A 17208-nucleotide genomic window follows, 5' to 3' on the forward strand; every position below is an offset into this window, starting at 1 on the left:
TAAATCATGTCTATCCTTGGGTCTAAAAAGGTCTAAACAAGGGCTAAACCAGGTCTAAACAAGAGCTAAATCAGGTCCAAACTCGGTGTAAATGAGGTCTAAACTCGGTCTAAGCCAGGTCTAAACTTGGTCTAAGCCAGGTCTAAGCCCGCCCCTCTGGACCAGCTGCATTAGTAACATGTTTGGCTCAGGTCTGGACTCTATTTGTGTCAAGTTCAATGTCAAAACCAAGGTCCCGCACACAACAAACAAACAAACAACAAATCACCAACTGTACACAGCCAACTGTCCTCACGCTCAGTCTGCAGTCACGTTATTTTAAAAACTACAATAAACAACAATAAAAACAGTTATACACTTTTAAAGAAATTGTACTTTTCAGAGTACTTTTCCGGCACCATACTTTAACTCATACTTGAATACTCTTTTTATTGAAGTAACAGTACTCTTACTTGAGTAAAAGTTGTGGTTCCTTTTCCCACTGTGAGTAAATCTGCAAGTGACAAGAGCTTTATGTCGACAATACGAACCGATTTGAACATTTGTGTTTCTTGCGTCGCTCCTTCAGATTTGATTTTGTCTCATTTGTGTGTCTATCCTTTGAAAATTCCAGTTTTTATTTAAGTTTTATTTAATATTTTTAAATTTAAAACCAGATGTTACGTCTCGATAGTTACTCTTTAAGTTACTCTTACGTGAATAAACATTTTTTGGGATAATTTTTTTTGGATATCCACATCTGCCCAGCTCCCAAAATTCTACAAACACAAAACCGATGGGTGGACAGGTGGACATCAATATTTAGTTGAAAACAATTTAATAATGTCACTTTTTATACAGACTACATGATGAATGAGTGTATTTATTTTTATTGACATTAAATACATATATAGTTAGTCATTTGGAGTTAAGTTAGAGAAGCCTAGTCCTGTCTGGGCTATTTGTTTCTTCACAGATTTGTCCGACTTCTACACCTCATTTATAGACTTTAGACTTAGACCAGGGGCGTCAAACTCATTTTCACAAAGGGCCGTATCAACAAAATTGTGACTCTCAAAGGGCCAGATGTAACTAACTGTAAGATAAATGTCACTAAATGTAACCAAATTTAATTTAAAATAAATGCAACTACTTTTGAATCGTGTTAATTAACCGTTTCTATATTTATTATTTATTCAAGTTACAAATACTGCAGATGGATTTGTATAGATATGAAAAAATGGCTGTTTAACTGTGTATCTAATGATAAACTGACATTTTAAAACAGTCATACCTTTTAATTTACTTTGTCACGGGCCACATAAAATGATGTGGCGGGCCGCATTTGGCCCACGGGCCTTGAGTTTGACACATGTGACTGTGACATGTGATTCCTTTCCACATACACAGAGCTTATTTGACATATACACAGATAAACATCAAACATCACAGTCACATAAACACATTACAAAACAGACATTATACCTCAGCGGGGCCTGTTAATAATAATAATAATAATAATAATAATAATAATAATAATAATAATAATAATAATAATAATAATAATAATAATAATAATAATGCATTTTATTTATAAGCGCCTTTCAAAACACCCAAGGACACTGAACAACAATAAAACATGACAAAAAACTGATTGATAAAAGATGTGTGATTGGTTACAAGAGACAGGACAGTCTGAACAGGTGAGTTTTGAGTCTGGATTTGAAGAGTGGAAGAGAGTCTAAGGTGCGGAGATCAGGAGGGAGAGAGTTCCAGAGCTCAGGGGCAGAGCAGCTGAAAGCCCTGTTCCCCATGGTCACAAGTCGGGCAGAGGGTACAGTGAGCTGGGGAGAGGAGGAGGAGGAGCGGAGAGTGAGGTCAGATATGTATGAAGGGGCGAGGTTGTGTGTTGCTTTGAAGGTGGTAATTAGTATTTTGAAGTTAATTCTCTGTTTTATGGGGAGCCAGTGGAGTTGTTGTAGGACGGGGGTGATGTGGTGGATAGCGGGGGTCCGTGTTATCACCCGGGCTGCAGAGTTCTGAAGGAGCTGCAGTTTCTGGAGGGATTTATTGCGGAGACCAAAGAGAAGAGAGTTAAGAAGGCAATGGCTGCTGGGATCAGGCTTCTACCAAACCGTGCCCTCCTGCCCCTGTACCTGTACCCTGTACCTCCGTCCTGAGGGCAGAGGGATTAGGTGGTCCTGGAGGGGGTGAGTGGAGTCCTGTATTATGGCGAGTGCGAAGCATCCAACAGCCCGATTATTTAGATCTGTGAGATTGGGTGTGGGGAGTCCTATGATTTTAGCAGCTGTGTGTGTTACGTTTATGAGTTTGGTCCGATTTTTAACAGTAAGCGTGTTATAGAAGCAGGTGGAACAGTACAGTAGGATGGGCTGAATGATAGATTTATACAGCAGTAATAACAGGCGTGGAGAAACATAGAGTCCAATGTGTATCTGGAAGCCGTATGAGTGACATATGACAGCTCTGCAGATGTGTAACGCACTTACTACACAAAATCTACATTCAGGAAGAGGACAGCAACGGTGCACTGGTCTGACAGGTGCACTGGTCAGACCGTCGTGCGTGTAAGAATGTTTGTTTGGAAATGTTGTTGCTTTGGCTGCAATATTCCACAGTATGGCATAAAATGTATCTCCATGAAGTCTGGTTTTAACTTTATTTTTCCACAGAATCATGCAACTGATGCACCGCCTCCAGAAAGTTGCACATTGTAGCTTTAAGTGGGATAAATTTGACTACTACTGCTGCATTTCAGACATTTTATAGTCCAGGGGTGCCCAAAGTATGGCCCATGGTCCAAATGCGGCCCTCAGAACAATTTTTCTTGTCCCTCAGGCCTTCCAGTGAACTGGGCCTATTTATTTATTTATGTATTTATTTATTTATTTATTTAAATTAGGACAATTCATTTTTAAATTAGTTTCTGTTATAAGTGTCACCAAGAGTCTGAAACATAAAGTCAGAAGGGTTTTAATGAGTTTCACACAGGTAAACAAACAATGAAGCAACAATGAAGCATCTTCGTGAGCCTCCACACATCCACACGTTTTTCCACTAACGCTTTGGCTTCATAAACAGACGGGCTCCTCTCCAGCCGCTGTCGCTCCACCGCTCCGTCCAGATCCTCCATTTCCTCCACCAGGCTCACTGTTTGACTAAATGATTGTTTGTATTTGTAATTTAACATCTAATCCGTACAAATGAAGCTAAAAGTGAGTTATTTCAGTCACTCGTGTTAAAAGTCGGTGCTGCTGTCGTCGTCTCCTACACTCACTATGTTTGATTCGTCCATGTGTTTATTATGGGGTTTATTCAGCGCTGTTTGAGCCTCTGAAACGACCTGCTGCCCTCTCCGGTTATGATGGAGTTTCTTGAGTATCCTGGTTTTGTGTGTGTCCATGTTTACACTGTGTCCTGATTTCAGTATCCTGGATAAAACAGCATCCAGGTTATGAGAAACCAGGATACTCTCACTGGGATATTCTGATAATATCCAGGATACTGTGGTATGTTCACGCAGTATCCTGATTTCTCACAGTGGTGCTGTACTGAGCATGTGTGAACTGAAGTAACAGACACAGTAAGAGAAGCAACAAAACAACTCAACAACGTTCAATTCTAAAGAAAAAAAACAGGTAAAATCAGTGAAGTATCAGCGTTATTTTTTTTTAAACATTTTTTGCAATTATTCGATATGTTTTTGGCTGTAAAACCCCTCACCACACACTTTATACACTTTTCTCACACAGGCGTTAACACTTTCTCTGGGTGAGGTGCAAGTCTGTGAAGGACAAGGAACTTCAACCATGCTTCAAATAGGCACACGGGAAGGAAAACGCTATTATTTGGATATATTTCGTAACTATTTAATGATACTTTTGACACGTAATGATTTTAGATTTTACTGGAAAAGCACTGCTCGCCTCGATTGAAAAGTTCTTTACAGCCGCTCAGTTCAGATAATTAATAAAGCTAACCCTAACCCATAGAAATAGGAAGTTAAACGCATACTTCGGAACATTCTCCATAAAGATAGATTTTGTGTGCCGTACTGTGGAAATGTCTAGGTTTAAGGAGCAGCGAGGCCTCACAATAAGGATGTTTTTGTATGTTTTTCAGTGCAATAACATCCAGAAGGAAAAACAAAAACTAAACATGCTTTTATTTTAGTCTTTAAACATTCCAAATTCTTGTTAGAATATGGAAATGTGACTAAAAATGTGTTACCTGACTAACTCTATGAACCTGTTATGTCCACACACTTTAGACTTTAGTGAAAAAATAACTTGACTTTTATTTATTTGTCCCTCGTGTGCTCCTCCCGGTCGAGTTATGTTGAGTTATGACCATAGAATAACATTATTTATTTTTTTTTTTTTATCATTTTGGGCTCTATTTCAGCCTGACGTCAGACTAATGCACTGATGCCACATTTACATTTATATATTTAGTGAAAATAGGCCTTGATTCTGTGAAAAAGTCAAGTAAAATGTTATTTTACATTATAAGGCCCTGTAACACTGAAACTGACTGCACTTGGACAAAAATATCTGTTGAATTAGACGATGGGAGGAGTCTAAATTTAGTGTGGGGACTGTTTTTAAATATGTGAGATTTTTTTAGTGACACTAAAGTTCCAGTGACCCCAGTCATTTTCTCATTTTTATTTAGCTAAATGGTGTTTTTTTTCCTCACAAATCCACATTTATATTTGAAAAAAAAAAAAAAAAGGTTTTTAGGTCCATTTTTTTCTCTTTTTTTTTGCCTGTTAATGTGTGATGTTTGAGTAAATTATTGAATGTTCAGATCCATTTAACTCTGTAGATAAACAGACCAGCTTGTGTTTGGGGCCATGTAAGTTTATGGACAGTGGAACGAGGGTTTGTCTAAAACAGGATCAGGACTAACACAGGATCAAATCTCACTCTAAATTTGTGACTGGAGCTTTAGATAAACTAAAAACACACTATTCAAGCCCATGGACAGAGCTCCTCCTCTGGTCATCAGCAATGTTTGAAAAACAAAACTCCAAACAGTTTTTCTCAACAGCATCAGCTCCTGTATTACAAACTTTTTCTTTTACAGGTTTTTATGAGTTTATCAACATTTATTTAGTTTTTGAGTTATTTGTGTAGAACCTCAGTGTTTCTGACCATAATTACACATTCTGAGCCTGTGTTCTCATCACACACAAACCACTGTGTGTGAGACAAACAGCTGTTTACCAGCAGAGTCAAACGGCTCTAAACGTTCGATCATTTCACCTCAGATCATAAATTCTGCTCAGAATAATGTCTGAACAGATTATCATAAAAAACATAATTTTTCAGAAATACTTTTTCATTTAACCTGAATTTGGAAGAAGAATCTGTCCAATGACAAAGGAATTTGTTTTTCAATCTAAGGAGTCAATCATAGGAAGGTTAGTTTTCAATTTTTACATAAAACACATATGTATTTATATTTTACTTATTACGTGAACAAAATGGTTCTGTAGGACATGTCTCTGTAGGACATGTCTCTGTAGGACATGTCTTATGGAGGTACTTTATGGCTGTTCTACTGTGACAAAGTGGCTTTTGGGTCATAAATGACTCCAGGACAACATAAAGTTTAAACTCACAGAGAAAACGTTGACAGTTTTTGTTTCATGTGGATCAGAGACTTTAACCATAAACAGGTCACACATCTTTTAAATCTATAATTCTAAAATATTCATTTGACACTAGAGAAATAAAGAAACACAAAATTACATTTGTTCCTATTTTATTGGAAAAGCAAAGTACTTTACAAACAGTTGATATAAAATCTGTACATGTGACGTTTGGAAGACTGAAAAACAGAGGCACAAAAACCTCAAAAGCAGAAAGTGAGAGTGCAACTCCTCTGTCTGCGCGACTTTACTCCAGACATATTTAAACTAAAACATGAGGCGAAAACATGAGACCAAACCCAGCGCCGCCACGTAACACCGGGGACAAAGACCACTCAGCTGCGTCAGGTTTAACGAGGGGGTATTTGACTTTCAGGAGGTGTTAAATACAAACACATAACAGATTTAGATCATCATGTTGCTTTTAATTGTTTTGAAAATGCTATAACTGCCCAAATCAACGTGTTAACAGAGCGACATCACAACACAATCAGCGCAGAATGATACCCCCTCTTTAAACAGATTCTCCACTGAAAACAAGCTCATTAACACTTCTGGCATTTAATATTTTCAGCAATTTAAAACATTACATTTTTGTCTAGAAAAATATTTTTAAAATGCATGAAACAGATGGTGATTTGTTTATAGTTTGTCTTTTCAGCGGCTCAGTTCAGATAATTAAAGGGCTCATATTACGTGGTTTTCTGATCTGTGTTATAATGCTTCCTCATCACAAACAGACCTGGAGTTGTGTTTTGTTTCATATTTAAACAGAAAACGCTCAGTTCCACTTCGTGATGTCATCGTGTGGTGATACAGGAAGTGCTCTGCTGTGTTTTTAAACTTCACTCACCTTCGCTAGAATCATTTGGATGATTTCAGCCCAGGTTTTGTGCATCTGAACGGCACTAAAGGTAAAAGAAGGTGAAAACTACCACTCGATGACATCACAAGGTGGAACAGAGCATTTTGAGGTTTGGACAGACTAATAATAAAGGGTTAATCAAACATATGTGAATGAAACAAAACACAGCTGGAGAATTTGAGGAGGTAACAGCATTATTACACAACTTAAAGCTCACGAGTCAGTTTTATGTAACATGAGCCCTTTAATAAATATTCCAAATAACTCGCTGTCCGAACGTTTATGACTTTGTTGTTTGCAGAATTCATGAGTTTTAATTTCAAACTTCACTCGTCTGCGCTGTTTTTCGTTGCCGTTACATTTAAGGCTTGAATTTTTTTTTAAACATCCAAAATAAACGTTACAATAAAAACATTAAAGCCATAAAAACTGTACAAACTCCGTACCAGAAGTCGTCAGCCTTTGTTATAAACGCTAAAATGACATTAATAATAATAATAATAATAATAATAATACTGTTTGGCGACAGCATTAGCAGCACAAAAGCTCCTATAATCTACACGCTTTAGGATTCTGCGTTAGGGCAGGGCATCTGGAGTAAAGGCGTGGTGTAAAGAGCTCGTCTGGACTGTGTGGAGCTCCGTGCGTTACACCCGAGACGTTCACAGATGCTAAATTCTGTCTCTACGACGTGATCACGCAACACGAACGTTCCCCCCAGAGACGAACGAACGGTGAAGCCAGTCCCCGAGTTAAAGTAAATGTCACATGTAAAAGAGGAGGTTTAGTGTCACCAGATGTTCACTAGAGCCACACAAGTTCACAAATCTCACCTGAAAGTGTCACGATTATGAGCTAAAATAAAGATTTACACACTCAATGCTTTAAACGAGGCTCCGTCCGAGGGTTGGTACCAGCCGACACCCTCTGGATTATTCAACAGCTCGCCTGATTTTTCGCTAATATCTATATGAAACAACACAGGGGACTGGCTCCAGTGTTCTGAAATCTTCCCGGACTCGCCGTGAAGCTGAGATGGACGATAGCATTAGCATCAAACGCGGCGTCTATTGATTATAGGTCTATGGATTCCACCTGCACACGTGTACCAGCGGGGGGCAGTCTAAATCCACTTTAAAAGAGCTTTAAAACATTCAACTGAAACGTTAAAATTCAAAGTTTGACCCTGATGTCAGTTTGCAGCGTGCTTCTGTCAAAATCTGCTGTTTCACGTGAAAAAGAATCATTTTGGAGCATTTTAAAACACGGAAAGCAATGGAATTTAAAGGTTTTTTGGAGTGAATTTGTGAGACCTGCTCAGAAGAAACTGAAAATATTTGGTATTTTGACGGATGAGGATTTACAACAAACAAGATTTGTAAATTGCAGTGTACTTTTTAAACTCTTTACAATCCTACGTCATCAGAATGTTAAAAAATTCCAGATTGGAGGCGACTGGAGGCAAAATGAAATGAGATCAAAATACAAATAGTTTTAAATCTTTATAGCAAAAAAGAAGCTAAAATCCATTTTAAAATATAAACTACTTTCTAGCCTCAAAATTGTACTTAAGCTGCACAAAAAGTATAATTTGTGGAAACTGGTGAGGGTTTTTTTTTCTATAATAATCTGAGAATAATCTGAGTTTCTCCAGTGAAATTCCATAATTCTCATTTCACTTTTGCCCCAATTCTGTATTTTTTTTTTTATGTTTTTGGTTTTAAAGTTCTATTATTCATTGTTTTGTCTGCACCAAACCACCACAGGTAAGTTTCTAGTTTGTTTTTACTGATAGAAAATGGCAAAAAAAACCCAAAAAAAACCCCAACAAAAACAGTTATTCTGATCCTGACAACCCGCTAAAAAGAGAGTATAGATTCAAAATGTCCGCCTAAAAGCGCTCATCAGTTATGGTTGGAAATCTGTGTTTGTGTGTGACCCACGGCCTCCAGGTGACCTTTGACCTGCGCTTAGGGGAGGTCCAGACTGTAGACGGATGAGGCCACAGTCACATATCTACTGCGCATCCTGTAAAGTCTTTGAGTCATTTAACCAGTTGATAGATCGTAGAGATAGTTGATTATTTGAGAGCTTTTGTCACACCCCCTTTTTAGTCGACGAATCGATGAGCAGCTCGACTTTAGTCCAACGAGAATTAATTTAGTCGAATACAGAATTAGCGCCACAGATCTGCTTCTGTCCAGAGACACTTTTAGAGCAGAATTTAAGGTATTTTGCATCAAACAGGTGCTCGTCCATGACCCCTCCCCCTTCTGTGTGTGTGTGTGTGCATGTGTGAGGAAGGGAGGAGTGTTTCTGTGTGTGTGCGTGAGTGTGTATCTGAAAGGCGGGGGCGAAGGAGTCCAACTGTTCAACAACTGCTGCTGAAGAGACCCAAAGACTCAGGACTCGCTCTTGAATAAACTGCATTAAAATATAGAGTTGTACTTTTTTAACAGGTTAAACTAAAAACTGAACGCTAAAGTTGTGGTTTGGTGTGACTCAGATCAGGTTGGCAGATTAACCCTGTCTCTTGTGTAATAAAACATGAGACTGTGCTCACTTTGACTTAAAGCTGCACTAGGTAACTTTTCTGGTGAAGAAGTGAGTCTGTTCGCTTTAAGAATCCTGTTTTTCAAAGTATGTCTGAGCAATAGACGCACTTGTTAAATAAAGGCACGTAGATACTTTTAATGCCATACTGTGGAACCTGCCAGGCAGAGCACCAACATCTCCATCCACCAACCACCAGAAGTCACGCATTGCAACTTTAAGCAACAAGCTCCAACAGTAAAACAGATTTTCTCCATGTGAAACAGTGACAGAAGCATGGCCCCGCCCCCTTTTTCTCAGGCTCCGCCCTCTCATCTTAGACCCTGCTCCATTAACTCAGGCTCCGCCCCCTCATTGAGCCGTACCGTCAAACGCCCCTTTAAGAGCTTGCCGCCCCTTTAAGAGGCAGAATTTTATTTAAACAGTCTGAAACAGTCTTTAAACGTCAAATCTGTGATTCCCTCCGCAGTGACCGTGGGCTGGGGTCAGAGGTCAGGTCTGTGTTTGGGGTGCTCTCTGGTGCCCCCTCTGACACAGTGTCTGTTTGACCCTCTGTCTCCTCCCCCTCATCTGTCTCTCTTTCCTCCCTCTCCTCCCTCTCCCCTTTTTCCTCTGATTCCTCTGGTCCCTCCCTCTCCTCCGTCTCCTCAGGCTCCATCTCATTCTCGTAGCAGAAGCTCGGCTCGTGGAGGAGGTACTTGCCCTGGGCCAGGTCTTGGTCCAGGTCCCGGGCGCTGCAGTGGGGGGTGCTGGGGACTTCGTAGGTCTTATGAAACCTGGAGTAGTCCACTCTGTAACAGTTTTTGTCCTCAAAGAGCACCGGCTCAAAGCGCTGCCCCCAGAGGATCTCGTGTGCGAGGTAGGAGCTCCTACACTGTGTGGTCATCGCTGTGGCCTCCACCATCCCCTCCAGAATAACCACCACCTCAAAGTCCGCCCCTTGGAGGCCGGCGCGGCTCAGTGCGTACAGCGGGCTGTTCTCGTCAATTACATGCACCACGGTGATGGGCGACACGAGGAAGAGTCTGTCCACTCCACTGTCAAAGCCCACGTTTATGTCACTCTGATCCAGAGGGATGAACTCTCCCTCCTCCGTCACACGCGAGCGCAGCAGCTGCGCACGCACGTGCGCTTCCACTAGGTGGCTCCTGCGCAGGTTCCCCACTCTCCACATCAGACAGAGCCGACCATCACGCAGTGCGATCACCGCGTTCTCGCTGAACACCAACGTCTCGTTGCGCTTCTTGGGTTTGGCCATCTTAGCCATGACGGCACCGATGATGAAGGCGTCGATGATGCATCCCAGAATGCTTTGCAGTACTACGGCGAACACAGCCAGCGGGCACTCGTCCGTCACATACCTGTAGCCGTAGCCAATAGTCGTCTGCGTCTCCACGGAGAACAGAAACGCGGCGGTGAAGGTGGTCACATTAGACACACACTTCCTGTGATCTCCGTCCTCCAGATCGCCATGGAGCAACGCCAGGAGCCAAAAGATAACGCCGAAGAGGAGCCAGGACAGGACGAAGGCCAGGCAGAAAATGAGCAACATGTACCTCCAGCGCACGTCCACACAGGTGGTGAACAGGTCCGCCAGGTACCGCTGGCCCTTCTCGCTCACGTTTACGAAGTGCACATTACAGTGGCCGTCCTTTTTCACGAAGCGGCTGTGCAGCTGTGCGGGTTTAGCTTTACCATTAGCCATATTAGTGGTTAGCTTCATCTCGTCCGAGGACACGGTGCTGTAGCGACTGTTGCTAACGTGTCGACTGTTGACTCGGGCGCTTCCCATCCCCTCAACCTGGAGCTTCTGAAGGAAGCGCTGCGCCACCTGCCCCAGAGCGAAGTTTAAGAGTCTGCCACAGAGAGAGAAACAAGATGTCCGACGAAGGAGGGGGGGTCACTGAGGGGCACTAGTCATCTGTGAAGAGAGAGAGAGAGAGAGAGAGAGAGAGAGAGAAGGGGAGAGGGTAAATATATCTGTGAGTGTTTGTGTTAAGAGTTTATGAAAACCCTACTTAAAGCAGAATAAGACCCACATGGGAACAACAAAGTGAACCTGAGTGTGACCAGTGTCACTGATCTCCTCACCTGCTCAAGTCAGGTCTTTGTCCTGGGTCAGTCCTGGTTCAGTCCTGGTTTAGTCCTGGTCTAGTCCTGGTCCAGTTTGTTTTGGCCTGGTTCCTGGTCTAGAGCAGGTCTCATGAACTCCTGTGAAAGTTCATATCTGAGTCTTTACATAAGAAACATGATGTTATGTAATCATCATTCATAAATGTTTCTCACAGAATATACTGCACTGTGTTTACTCAGATCTACTCGGATTGTAACCGGACTATAATCAGATCATAAATGGATTATAATCAACTCCACTTTGGGGTCCTGGACATCACAGAAATAACTGAGAAGTCAAAACAGCAAAGTTCTGGGTTAGTCCTTGCACCTGGTTTAATTCTGGGTTAGGTCTCAAGCCTGGTTGAGTTCTGGATTATTTCTCAGACCTGGGTCAGTTCTGAGTTAGTCCTCAGACCTGGTTCAGTTCTGGGTTAGTCCTTAGACTTCTGGGTTCATCCTTGTTTTGGTCTTGGTCTTCGGAGGTTCGATCTCTGCAGAGAATTTCCTCATTAGAACTGTTGTCTAGAAACACCTCTGTTTACTCCAGAGAAAAGTACTATTCCTACTACTGCTACTATTGCTACTACTACTGCTAGTACTACTGATAATACTATTAGTAATATTACTGCTAATAATAATATGCCTTACACTTTACAGGCTTCAAAGAGCTAAAGTGCATTCTTCATTCACGCCACACTCAGTGAGTTACTGTTGTAGCCACAGCTGCCCTGGGACAGGCTGACATAAGTGAGGCTCCCAATCTGCACCATCAGTCCCTCCACCAACATTCACACACCACATTCTCACACGTGACCACCGCCGCCCTGCTACTGTTAATGAACCAGGACTAAACCAGGACTGAACCAGGACTAAACCAGGACTAAAGGAGGACTGAAGCAGGACTAAACCAGGACTGAACCAGGATTAAACCAGGACTAAAGGAGGACTGAAGCAGGACTAAACCAGGACTGAACCAGGATTAAACCAGGACTGAACCAGGACTAAAGGAGGACTGAACCAGGACTAAACCAGGACTGAACCAGGACTAAACCAGGACTAAACCAGGACTGAACCAGGACTGAACCAGGACTAAAGGAGGACTGAACCAGGACTAAACCAGGACTGAACCAGGACTGAACCAGAACTAAAGGAGGACTGAACCAGGACTAAACCAGGACTAAAGGAGGACTGAACCAGGACTAAACCAGGACTGAACCAGAACTGAACCAGGACTGAAGGAGGACTGAACCAGGACTGAGCAGGACTGAACCAGGACTAAACCAGGACTAAACCAGGACTAAACCATTGCTAACCAAGTACTAAACCAGGACTGAGCCGAGACAAAATCAAGACTAAACCAGAACCAAACCAGTGCTAATGTAAGACTAAACTAGGAGTAAGTCAGAACTAAACCCTGACTAAACCAGTGATAATGCAGGACTAAACCAGGACTGAGCTAGGACTAAACAAGGACTGAACCAGCATTAAACCAGCGCTAAACCGGGACTGAGCCTGGAATAAACCAGGATTAAACCGGAGATCCAGAGCAATCAGGGTTTTGAGGAGCAGACAGGAGCAGACAGGAGCTGCAGCTGAAGTGAACGAGACAAATGTGTAACAGGTGCAGAGCTAAAACAGAGCCTCTAAATCCAACAACAGGCTCTGTATACCAGGCATATGCACGTACACGAGTGCACGAGAGACGGGGCATACGCACAAATACGAGCGCGCACGAGGGACGGGGTGTGCACGAGGCCGGGGGCGTGCACGTGTGTGTAATAGAGACATTGTGTGTTGAGATTTAGCTTCTGTTGTTGGGTATTAGACTCTTGGACCTACTGCAGAGAGAGCGTGCTGAGCTGGAGGAGACCAGTGCCCTGAAGAGAGGTCAGAGGTCACCCAGGCTCGCCACAGGTACCAGCGCACACGGGGCCAGGTGCGTGCACTAGAGATCGTCCAGTATGGGTATTTTCATGGCCGATACTGATTGTTTACCGATTGCAAAATAATTAGCGTCCTCATTTTAGATACGTGAAACAATGACACTTTATGGAAGAGTATTGTCTTTGTACCGCTATGATACAGAAATGCACTGTCAGATGGTTTATTCTGGCCCGATAAGCTCTGCCGATTATTTTGGGTGATATGTAGGGACCAATTTTGATTATTTTCCTCAAATAATGTCATTTTGATTTACTATAAAGTCACCCACAGCTGTTTTTTTACCACAAACCTTTAAAAGAACTGTGTAAATGTGTTTTGCGTGGTGTTTTCTTCTCACTAAAGTGTTCAAATAAAGCATTACAAGTATTCTTCAGGCAGCTGGTTGAGCCAAAACTAAATATCGGCAATTTAAGGCTGTTAGTCAATACGTTAAAAAGTGCAAATATCGGTCTCTAGCTCTAACCTTGGAACAGTTACAGTCTGCGTATGACAGGTTTGATGATTCTCTATTTACTACTTATGTTGGTGCTGTGAATATAAATTATAGTTTACAGCAATCACAATCAAGAGGAAATGTGCGAAGAAAAGCTGAAAAATGTGTTGAAAATTACAGAAAGTAGAAAGAAAGTTCAATTTTAGAGAGTTCTACATTAATGCTAAAGAGAATTCTGTCCAAAAGTTACACACAATTTGATACTTTAACCATTTTTTTTTAACAAAATAACGGCGTTTTCTTGTCTGCGTACATGATAAGAGCTTTGGCGCAGTGTACAATATGGTTGCTAGGTAACACTTTTCAAAGTCTCTAATCTGATGTCATAATTAGCAACCAGGAAGTACAATTTGAAATCTAAAAATATTGTCATAACTGTGAGGAAAAACGCAAACATTTTGAGCTAAATATTGAATGTAGTCATCTTAAGTGTGTTTTAAACATAGACTGTATGTATAAATGGACATAGCTAACCCGCTAGCCGCCACGGTACAAACAGGAAGTGAACATGGGTGAGATTCTGGCTTCAATTCACTTTCTACTGAAAACTGTCAGCTTTCTCTCTACAACTGCTGCTGTCAGGTTCTTCATTTTGGTCTTACAATGTTGATTTTAACCCATTCTGGAGCTTTTATTTCACCATTTTGTTCCTAAATTAAGATATAAACACTAATAACAGACCAATCAGGCACCTTTTTTCTTCACTCCCTTAGTCCACGTCTTTATATAGTCTATAGTTTTAATAAAATGAGTAGTTCAACCTGTCGTGAAACCTGTAGAAGCAAATCTGGTAGGTCAGGAGTACCTAAAGGACCCCCCTCAGGTCTGGTTATGACCCTGGTCAGGAGTACCTCACTGGGGAATTACTGTACATGTGCAGGTTAGTGATGACTGAAGGTGTCGTCACAGAAACATTTACTATTATAACGTAGGTAGGAAGGAAGTTGTGGCTCTGGCCTGGTTTAGTCTGACCTCTTTGAATCGTTTTAAGATTTAGCGCCAAAACTGAACACTCGGCGGTTACTGTAAAGTGCAGAAAGTTCTGTTTAGTTTTCATGTTGTAAGTCACATGGTTAAAACTAATTTATTATTTTATCTCCATGGCTTCTGGAGATAAAATAAAAGTACTTTATCTTCAGAAGCCATGGAGATAAAGTACTTTGCTTAGAATTTTGGTTGAGACCTTGTTCAGGTTCAGCTCTAGGTTAGATCTGCCCTGGTTTAGACCTGGTTTAGACCTGGTTTAGACCTGGTTTAGACCTGGTTTAGACCTGGTTTAGAGACCTGGTTTAGTCCTAGTTTAGTCTGGATTTAGACCTGGTTTAGCCCTTTTTAAGTCCTGGTTAAGTCCTGGTTTAGACTTGGTTTATTCCTGTTTCAGTTCTGTTTTACTCCTGGTTTAGTACTGGTTTAGTCCTCATTCAGCCCTCGTTCAGTCCTGGTTTAGACCTGGTTTAGACCTGGTTTAGTCCTCGTTCAGCCCTCGTTTAGACCTGGTTTAGACCTGGTTTAGTCTTGTTTCAGTCCTGTTTTAGTCCTCTTTTACTCCTGGTTTAGCCCTGTTTTAGTCCTGTTTTAGTCCTGTTTTAGTCCTAGTTCAATCCTGTTTAGCCCTGGTTTAGTCCTGGTTTAGTCCTGGTTTAGTCCTGGTTTAGTCCTGGTTTAGTCCTAGTTCAATCCTGTTTAGTCCTGGTTTAGCCCTGGTTTAGCCCTGGTTTAGTCCTGGTTTAGTCCTGGTTTAGCCCTAGTTTAGACCTGGTTTAGTCCTGGTTTAGCTCTAGTTTAGACCTGGTTTAGTCCTGGTTTAGACCTAGTTTAGACCTGGTTTAGCCCTAGTTCAGTCCTGTTTAGTCCTGGTCCAATGACCTCTGTGTCTCCTCTGTTTCCTGTCCACAGACGTTGCATCAGACATTTCAGAAAACGTTCTGATGAAATTTCAACACAAAAACTCTTTCTCAAAATTGTGATTTGTTTTGGAAAATTACTAGAATTATTTGACTAAAACAGAAGTGAAGACTTTTCCGGTGTATTAATGTCTACATTGCACTACAAGATTTTTACAGATATTACATCAGACGAGCAAAACTGGAGTTGTGTTTTGTTTCATTCACACATGTTTAACACACAAACCCTGCATATTTACACTGAGCTCTTCTCTCAAACAGAAAACACTCCACTTTGTGATGTCATCATGTGGTGTTACAGGAAGTGCTCCACTGTGTTTTTAAACTCCACACACCTTCACTAGAATCATTTGGATTATTTCAGCCCTGGAATTGCCCATCTCTGCTGAACTAAAGGTAAAATGTAGCTCTTGATTTGAAAACTGCCACTTCATGACATCACAAGGTGGAACAGAGCATTTTGAGCTTAGGAGATGTATAGAGACTAATGATAAAGGGATACTTAAACATGTGTGAATGAAACAAAACACAACTCCAGGTCTGTTTTTAAGGATTATAACATGTCTTAAAGCTCTCAAGAGTCTTTTTGTGTAATATAAGACCTTTAAACAAAATTGTGGCTTGATATTTCCAGTCAGGAATGTAATGTCATGAATCTAATCTGTGTTGATATATTAGTCTGTGTTAAATTAAAAGATAATTATACAAATAAATAGCCTAAATCCAAAAATGCATTTAAATCTGAGCCTTGAAAGTTGTGTTTTGTTGAATAATTGAACCACACACATCACACGCGCCTGTCCCGGGACCCACCTGCCGCTGCGTCGCTGCGTCATGCTCGTAAATTCCGCTCGTGCCGTGCGCTGTGGCTCGTGCCGTGGACCGTGCGCTCGTGTCCGTGATGTGTCGGTGTGAAAGAGTCTCGTGCGTGTCCGCTCCTGTACCGGTGCGTGAATGTGAACCGGAGCAGCGCGCGCAGCCATTATAAAGAGAAACGGCACGCCCCCCCGGTCTGAGGCCGCCCCCGAGAGCCCCCAGCCCGGGTACAAGGAGAGAGAGGGCCCGGAGAGAGGGCCCGCTGTCACCGCCACAGTGGAGCTGGACCAGAGCTGCTTTAGACCTGGTTTAGACCTGGTTTAGTCCTGGTTCAGACCTGGTTTGGACCTGGTTTAGTCCTGGTTCAGACCTGGTTTAGTCCTGCTTTAGACCTGGTTTAGTCCTGGTTTAGTCCTGGTTTGGTCCTGTACTTTTTTTGTCATTGTCTTTGTAATTAAACTGTATTTTCATCTGATTGAATTGGAGACACATGTGAGATGTGACAGCGCCCTCTACTGGCTCAGGCCGCACACTGACACTGCTCCTGTTCAGCTCTGTCAAAAATATCAAAAATCAGACACTAATCGATACTAAAACTAGTATCGAAACAAGATACTCATTTGATACTAAAAACACACATTCACAGGAGAGAAATGAACTGAAGAAAGGCAAGGAGGAGAGAGAAATAAAGAGAAGAAAAGGAGAAAGGGGGGAGAGAAAGTGAGAGAAAGAAGAGAGGAGAGTTGAAGACATGGAGAAGAGCGGGAGAGAGACAGGTGAGGGGGGAAAGGGAGAGATGGAGAGAACAGTAGAGAAGGAACGATGAACAACGGAGATGAGAGAGGAAGAGAGAAGGGCAGAG

General features: G+C 41.8%; 1 protein-coding gene across 1 annotated transcript; it reads right to left on the minus strand.

The window, feature by feature from the left end:
• Nucleotides 1-9299: 9299 nt before the first annotated feature.
• On the minus strand, nucleotides 9300-16465 carry LOC117386900 (inward rectifier potassium channel 2-like). Its single transcript, XM_033984276.2, has 2 exons — nucleotides 16344-16465; nucleotides 9300-10995 (listed from the first exon to the last, which is right to left on the minus strand). Exon 2 carries the CDS (start codon nucleotides 10864-10866, stop codon nucleotides 9520-9522), a length of 1347 nt encoding a protein of 448 aa, XP_033840167.2. The 5' UTR covers nucleotides 10867-10995; nucleotides 16344-16465; the 3' UTR covers nucleotides 9300-9519.
• Between the last annotated feature and the right edge of the window lie 743 nt (nucleotides 16466-17208).

Source organism: Periophthalmus magnuspinnatus, chromosome 19, assembly GCF_009829125.3.
Source record: "Periophthalmus magnuspinnatus isolate fPerMag1 chromosome 19, fPerMag1.2.pri, whole genome shotgun sequence".
Classification (NCBI taxonomy): domain Eukaryota; kingdom Metazoa; phylum Chordata; class Actinopteri; order Gobiiformes; family Gobiidae; genus Periophthalmus; species Periophthalmus magnuspinnatus.